Source organism: Ictalurus punctatus, chromosome 16 (genome assembly GCF_001660625.3).
Source record: "Ictalurus punctatus breed USDA103 chromosome 16, Coco_2.0, whole genome shotgun sequence".
In the NCBI taxonomy this organism is placed as follows: domain Eukaryota; kingdom Metazoa; phylum Chordata; class Actinopteri; order Siluriformes; family Ictaluridae; genus Ictalurus; species Ictalurus punctatus.
The window spans coordinates 12,693,083-12,701,746 of record NC_030431.2 but is presented as its reverse complement, the minus strand read 5'-3'; the positions used below and the strand labels follow the sequence as shown (position 1 = coordinate 12,701,746).

Here is an 8,664-nt window from a genome sequence, read left to right as displayed (position 1 = left end):
CACTGATATCATCTGCATGTGAGCAGTCAGAAGCATGCAGTCCATCTGTTTATACTGTTAGCTGGGCTTCTACTCACAGCCACTTTCTTCCACATATGTCCCTTTTCTGCTGATGTACATTTACATTTATTTATCTGCCACATGCTTTTTATTCAAAGTACCTCACAAATGAGGCATCAAACTGAACCGCTGATGACTAACAGTCTTGCACAATCACATCCTCATGGCTGTCTGGTGATCCTGAGATCTGAACCTACAACCTTCCATTTTAATATCTCAGAGCATTATTCATTTTGCTACTCCATGTTATTACTGTATTGCATTAATTAGTTTGTTCACTAATGCAAATAGGTATTATGTTTAATGTCATGTTATTACAGATTTACTGAGAAAAAGAGGAAGACAAAAGGATTTTGGAAGTTAGAACAATTTCTGTGTTGTTCAAGTAGAACAGTAAGAATAATAATGTTATATAATTGCAGATGTTTAAAATGAAGCTTGCTAAGGCTGCAAAAGTAAGACAAATGGAATTTTCAAGTCAGACAATTTCCTGACTGTCCTGACGAAGAAAAATATATGAGGGTATCATATGTATTTTCACATGCATAGCTCATCTATTAGCTGTCTCAAACAGTCCAGTAAAAAAAATAAATAAAACAAATCAAAACAAACAAACAAAAAAAACATTGACTGAGTTGGTCAGAAACTGAGGATCAGATCTTCTATATTCTTACCTGTATATTTCTTATCCTATAAAGCTTTATAAGAAAGATGGTTGACAGAAGTTTGAGGATTTAATCGTTTTCAAGGCATTAAGCCTTCAGCAAAAATCAAGTAAAACAGCTTTGCTTGATATAAGCATAGCCAGGAGTGGAAAGTAATGAATTACATGCACTCTTGTTGCAGTACTTCAGTATATGTTTCACTGGAACACTACTTTATGTGAGTATACCCCGCTGAAAAAACAATATAATCCCTCATAGAATATGTACTGGTTTTAATGTTTGCAATGGGAATTGTACAGGTTTTAATGGAAAATGTAATGGTTCCTATGGGTCTCTACTGGTAATCTGTTGCCTTCTATTGGTGGCATGTTATGTCTAGCGGATAACATTAAGGCCCAATAATGGTAATGGTCATGCTTTTAATGGTTAGCTGTTAGTTCCTAATGGTATTTGTTATGGAAACTATTAGAATTTCTGTGACAGTTTCTATTGTTCTTTTCAGCAGGGTAGTAAATTTTAATAAAATAATGCATTTAATGCCAATTAAAAGACGGTATATGTAAACTTGAAATAATTATTTTTCGAGACCCAATCACAATAAAGCAGTATCCTGTTAAATGTCTACACTTCAAGTGCCACATGCTTTAGTCAGCAGCAGCAATGTCTGAGATAGTGAAGACAGATGAGCATCCCTGGCCCAATTTATCACACATCTTCAATTTTACTGAAACTAATGCAAGCCAAAACCTGTGGAGAGATCAACATTTTACAGATCAACGTCCAACCTGTGGAAACGTACAGGTAAGCCATTAGCTAGCTGCGTAAGCTATACTGTGTGAGCTTGGCAGATGTTTTTGTGCATGAAAGCTCTGTATTAAACTTAACATGTCACTATGATGTTTGGTAGTGAACACCTGTTGTGTTAAATATATCTAAGTGTTGCTAAACCCTATAGGCAATGTGTAAGGGGCATCTTTGCTAGGTAGCTAACTACAGTATGTAGCTAGAAATGTATATTAATTTACATGATCTAGTTAGCTAATTATCCGAGCAAGCTACTGAAACCCCAACGGCATTTGGCTAACTTAGCGAACCTCCAGCTAGCACATGTGAAAAGACACATTTAGAGTTGCTATAGAAGAAGCCTCTGAAACCAATTTTAAAAGAAACCCTTTCAGGTCAGATGGAACCAATTAAACGTCTGATCTAAAGCTTTCCAGAGGGTTCTGTTATCACTACAAATTGATCTTTTTTTAAGAGTGTGCTAGAGCTCTGAGGGGATGAAGGGATGGTTTCTGGGAGGAGGCAGCCCTGCTGATGGTTATTTGGCTACTCTCCTCTCATTAATCACCAGCCTCTGACACCTTGTATATTTACACTCTGCACACACACACACACACACACACACACACACACACACACACACACACACACACACACACACACACACACATGTATGTGTAAGGAGGATAGACAATCTTGCTGATCTTTATAGAAATTATTCTCTTTCCATAAATTAATGATTTAATGCAAATTTAAAATGCAATTTTACATAATTTATTTAAATGAATTTTGATTAAAACTTGTTTTATGGTTCATTCCACTTAAACATAACTCATAGTAAAGGACGGGGGGGGGGGGGGGACAGCAGTTGATGTTTAGCATGAAATGATGAATATGTAAATAAAAACATTTATTAAAATTAATACAAATAAAATATTTAAATAACGAAGGCTTTTGAAAAACATTTACAAGTTACACATTGCAGTGCAAAACTGGGCTTATTATTATTATTATTATTATTATTATTATTATTATTATTATTATTGTTATTATTATTTCAAAGGCACAAACAGTTTTTATAGACTCAGTGAAACTGATTTGGTTTTGACATTTGAATTATGGTTTGGAAATATTTTGCATATATTTTATTTAACATAAATATACAGTACATTATGTTATTATAGATAATACTAGGTACAGCAGCAGGGTAGCGTTGCCACCTCACAACTCGAGGGTCTGTGGCTCGATCCTGAGCTTGAGTTAGTGTCTGTGTGGAGTTTCGCATATTCTCCCCATGTCTCCGTAGGGTTTCCTCTGGGTTCTCCAGTTTCCTCCCATCCCTGTGATGGATTGGCATCCCATCCAGAGTATAAAGCAGGTAACGAACAAAGAAGTTACTGAAGATGAATTAATTGAATGAATCCAAGGCATTGTATATAATCACAGATCATATTTATGATTATGTAATTATAGCTATTAATTATATATCTGTTATAATTACATATCCTTTAAGACTGCTACATTTCTACACTGATTTTGTTTATTTATTTGTTTTACCAGCAGTGATTTGAAATACTTCTGATCCATGCCAGACATTAAAAGTAAATACGACATGCTCAGTGGATTTAGTCAAACACTGTGGGATTCCAGACCTCACTTATCTAACCTGAATGTCCAGTTTTTCATTCGTTCTGACTAGATGGACAAATTAACTTCAACAGGCCATCAGCTTCCTCAACCCACTGGTTAACTTGTTAAATGTGTCTCTGGGTTTTGGGGGAGAACGGTGCTCAGTGACCTAAGAACACAGCTTCACGGTTGCAATTGGAAGATCTGAATGAGTTACCGATTTCCACTCATTAGGCTTAATAAGAGGTTAAACCATTCTGTGCTTCTGGGACAGCTCATTCTTTCATTTCCTGTTCATTCGCTCTGTCTTTATCGAGTGTGCTAATGTCTAACATCTTTTACAGTATTCTCTGATAAGGAAATCAGCAACTGTTATACTGTTATTGTTATACTATACAAGGGATAGGTAATGGACCCCTAACTGAACTACAGAATATGTTTTTAAATTCGAGAAGGATATAATTTAAAGAAGAACAATGACAAAAACAAACTTCTCTGACTTCTCTGTGGTTTTGATGAACTACTGAAGACGGACTTGCACTGGTACGGATTTAGGCCTAATGTCCGGCTGTGGAAAGATTCATTTTGGTTCATTTGGTTGTATCTTATGCAAATATTTTATACAATTCTATTCGGCTCCTTTTTCTAAGCATTAATCCATCCCCATGATACATTTTTCCTTGTTTTAAATGTTTTAAGTGGGTTATATATTCTTTCTGTTTCTACTAACATATTTATGGACACCAGTCTTCCAGAAGATATTCCCTGCCCAGTCACCTGAAGACTGCTCACTCTTCTGATTTTCATTTCTTTTCATTTTACACTAATGCATGAGCATCATGGGAATTCCTACTACCATTTCCAGCACTGATCCATTTCCCATAGAAACACAGATGTCTGCAACCCAGCCAGCTGCTTAATGTTTGAGACTGAAGCTCCTCCCCAATAATGAACCCTCTTTCAAAAGAGCAAAATTGGAAATAAACAGGACCTGTTCCAAATTGTTTATACATGCCATAGAGCATGATAGGATGTGAATTGTTAAATTGTATTATGCAGAACCCTATGTCTCTCCACTCTTTTTTTTTTAATTGTGGTTTTAATGTCTTTTAAATTTAGCAACCATATATGTGATTTTGTCTTAAACAGTTTGTAAGCGCGCAACACGCAACATGCTGAGAGAGAGAGAGAGAGAGAGAGAAAGAGAGAGAGAGAGGCAAGGTTTCAGTATTTTCCACACTGAGCTCTCCATGATAATCCATCAGTAGAGACAGGCATAGAGAAAATGATAGCCTGAGTATCACAGCCAACACTCCTATTCAAATAAATCCTCTGATTACTCACTCACACATCTCACACTGCGCACTCCACAATACCTGCACTTTCCCTTTATCTCTATTCTGTTTCTGGTGAATTATAAATTATACTAAACATTAGAAGTGTTTATTTATTTATTTATTTTTAGAATTACTCTATTTTAAAATCCTATGTAGAATTTACCTCCGTGGCTATATGTGTTTGTAATTCATTATATATTCTGTACTCAACATGCCAGTGTTTCTAGATTTCCAGTAGGTCCAGATTTACTATAAACTTCAAGGAAAGAATAGGCCTATAGGCGGTACAGTGTTCTCCAATAACTTTGCTGCTATAATTATTTTACGAAAGCACATAATTATATTTCTTTCTTTACTCTTTTCGTTATGAGAAATTTCAGAAATTGATTGTAATTTTTTTAAAAAAAAGGCAACAACAACATGGCACGAGATGTGAATAAACGGGTTGCTCTGGTATATCGTGTTTATAGATTAAGTCGAATAGAGCACAAATGAACATGGTAAAGCGAATTAAACCCCGCATATGTTCCGTCAACACTTGCACGTGGAAGATAGTTTTGCGCTTTTGGTGCGCAGCATTTATGCGCAAAGGCGCATAACCATTATTTCAGCATTTTACACCCATTCTTCTAGTCACAAAGGGGGGGTGGGGGGGGGGCACATGGGGTGTTTGCGCATACACAGCTTACATAAACTCCAAACTCCGCATAAATACGACGGTTCGTACTTAGATAGCGCGAGTCTGTGTGGTATGAAGAGATTCAACTTCGCGTTGTGCCATTTGCAGCTTTCTCCAAGGGCTCATTACTGGGAGCGTGTGACGTCACCGGAGAGTCTGCCTCCTAGTCCATGTTCCTTCTCTCTCTCTCTCTCTCTCTCTCTCACACACACACACACACCTCGAGAGGTCTATTAGTGGGTCACACTCCGAATATCATCACTCTATCTTCTAGGATTATCACCTCGGAACAATGCAGACAGTGGTGGAGAAATCGCAGAGGGAATGAGGAATACGCACTCTGATGATAACCGAACGACTTTTTCAACGAGTTGTTAACAGAAATCCTCAGGATTTACGCATGAAGCATGGATGATTTCTGCAGTCTCACATTGGATGTCAAGAGCTTCTTCATACAGCTTACTTAAAAAAAAAAACCTTATATTTTGGATGGATTTGCCAGTATTAGAACTTTGCGATGACCAAATGACAGACTACATGCACCACAGTAGAAGTTCTGTCCACCATGGGCAGGTCTACCTAAAAGATGATACAGCAGAATTAATATATGGTATAAACTCTGGTCGATTCTCAGTATACATGTAGGCGTATTCTATATGTCAACGAGGCCTTATGGTAGGTTATATTATATATAGCTAGCTAGTGTGTATTATATTACATGCTTAATATAAATAGCCTACGTGTAATTTTTTTTGCAAAACTAAAAACATTTAGGCTGGTAAAAAAATAAATAAAAAAAAAGCTTGCAAATTCAGGCTTGATGTTATTGATAGAAGTGCAAAATGGTTTTTGTATCATGTAAAGGCGCACTGTTTGTGTTAGTCTTTCTGAACTACTAATGACCCCAGTTTGGTAACTGAGCAGGCAAATTTACAGTGCAGTGTTTAGTATCTCAGAAAGAGAAGACTGTAAAACAGATCAGACGTGCTCTTGGGTGTGATGAGGCGCTGAAGAGGAGAAATCGGCGCCGTTTCCATACGCAGAGCGCGTTGTAACACCGTTTCACCGGAGCGCAGCAGGACAACCCTGAAGTTTGAGGTGGGCTTTTATTATGCGAAGCGGCGTTGCGACGTGTCAGAGATGAAGGAAAAGTCCAAGAATGCGGCAAAAACGAGACGAGAGAAAGAAAATGGAGAGTTTTACGAGCTTGCCAAGCTCCTGCCTTTGCCCTCGGCCATCACCTCGCAACTGGATAAGGCCTCCATCATCAGGCTGACCTCCAGCTACCTGAAGATGAGGGCCGTGTTTCCCGACGGTAAGATTTACAGCAGACACCCAGAGAAAGCGTTTTACCATTCCGGCGTGTTGGGTAACACCTCACTGGTACAAATCGGCATTAGTCAATGTACATTGCCTTTGAATTTTTTTTTTAGAAAGCAGTATCCTCATTTTATATAGGCTATAATGTATTACCCTGTTTCACTTGACTAAAAACGAGCTACTGTATTTATTATTAGTATTATTTAGCTTTTATTTTTGCTTATCCATGTCCTCAATAATTAACCTTCATTCCTATTCATGTTACGCATTTTATAAAGATGTTTTAGCATCATAAACTTATAGGCTACATTTAAAATGTATATCCTGAATTTAATAGGTCTACACGGTGACCACTGTTAAAAGCGCTACACAAATACAATTTCATTGAATCGAATATTCCTGTTTTTACATTTTAAAAAAACGTCTATCTGATTTAAAAGCCAGCACGAGCTGATTTAATTATGTTGTAATAATAATAATAATAATAATAATAATAATAATTATTATTATTATAATATAATCCTATATGATAATAATAATAATGTATAGTGTCATGTTCAACACTCCGTGTCACTGGAAATCTCGGCCTCTATATATACATTCTTATTAGACTGGCAGAATATAGACACCTTCTGTTTAAACACCTGCATGTTTACATTGATTCAAAAGCAGAAACGTTTACAGAGTAAATTCCCAGAGTAAAATAGTACATCGCACGCGCTGCTTTAGTTACTGCTGGGATATGAAGCAAGTGTTGTTATCAGTCTATAGCAACTCTTGAAAATAATTTTCATAAGACATACATCTCTTCATGTTTAGAAAATTGTTTTTTTGTTTTTTAAATCTCTGTTTGCGTTTATTAGTTTGTAAGCTAAAAAAGGATTGCTGTATGTTTGTACAGTGTAACAGGCTGCGGCATTAATGTTACACATGATACACATGTGTAGGTTTGATGAGTTTGTCGAGTTTTGTGTTTATAATTGGCTGTAACCTTAGTAATGTGTTTGCGTTAGGATACAGGTTATGAACTTCGGATGAATGAACATGCGGGAAATTAATAGGCTATACACTATTATCCCGAAACGAAAATACTAAATAAATAAACAAACAAATAAATAAAATAGATGAATAGGCAAACTTAAAAAGGAGAACGAAGGCTAGAGAAGAAGAAAACCACTCCATTTGTTTTCACTTAGAAGATATGCAAAGGTAAGAAGCCGATCTTTTTACAGGTGGTTGAAAAATGTAAGATAACCACAGCATCGAAGCGAAGGAGATGTCCAAGTCCAAGATGTAGTAGAAATAGGCCTACTCTAAGATTTTATAACTATTTTAATAGCTATTTAGCATATATTTGTATGATTTTCTTTTCTTTTCTTAATAGCCTCTTTAAAAAAAAAAAACAACTTTTTTTAGTTACTAAAATCCTACAATTAGATTATAGTTGTTTTAAGGTGTTTTAGATGTCTGTTAAATATTCTTAAATGTGGAGGGTTTTTTTTAAATAATTTTAATGAATCTTAAAAAATATCGCATTAATTTGAGTTCGCAGAAATCCATTCTCAAGACTTACAAGGTATAGACAAGTGATGTGTTATCATTTTAACACTTAAATTGCCAGCAGTGTTAAAGATTTCACAATCACAATGACAGTGTTAATTATAGGCTTCCCGCAATGAAACAGTAGAAGATAATCCTATAGTCAAATTAGTGGGGTTTTTCTTATTGGCCTAAATACAGTGGTGTTTTTCCAAGAACAGAGTCACATAAAAATATCATGAACACCCCGTCTGGTGGACAAGTTATACATTTATGCCTATGCCCAGTTGTGTATATATATATATATATATATATATATATATATATATATATATATATATATATATATATATATATATATATATAATATTAAATATTTAAAAAAAATCGCCATAGGCCTACTCTAGATATGATTTTTTAATACGCTGTTGGGTGGCATACTGTCAGTAAATACGTTGTTTAGAATTGACAATAGAATAAATTCGCCTTTTAGAAATAACTCGTATGCAAATAGTGCATAAGACGGAAAATCTGTTGACCATTAAGACCCACTTAAAAAGGTAAATTGTCTTTTTTTTTTAGTCAAATCAATATCTATATTTTAAAAAACATATTTTCTATCTATCTATTTATCTTTCTCTCTAGCTATCTA

At 35.5% G+C, this 8,664-nt stretch overlaps 1 protein-coding gene across 1 annotated transcript in view; it reads left to right on the top strand.

The window, feature by feature from the left end:
- The first annotated feature begins 5,240 nt into the window (after positions 1–5,240).
- The window catches only part of sim2 (SIM bHLH transcription factor 2), an 18,921-nt gene continuing 15,497 nt past the window's right edge, over positions 5,241–8,664 (top strand). Inside the window, exon 1 of the mRNA XM_017488361.3 lies at positions 5,241–6,468. Coding sequence (XP_017343850.1) covers positions 6,294–6,468 — 175 coding nt within the window. The 5' untranslated portion in view covers positions 5,241–6,293. The remainder of the gene's footprint in view (positions 6,469–8,664) is intronic.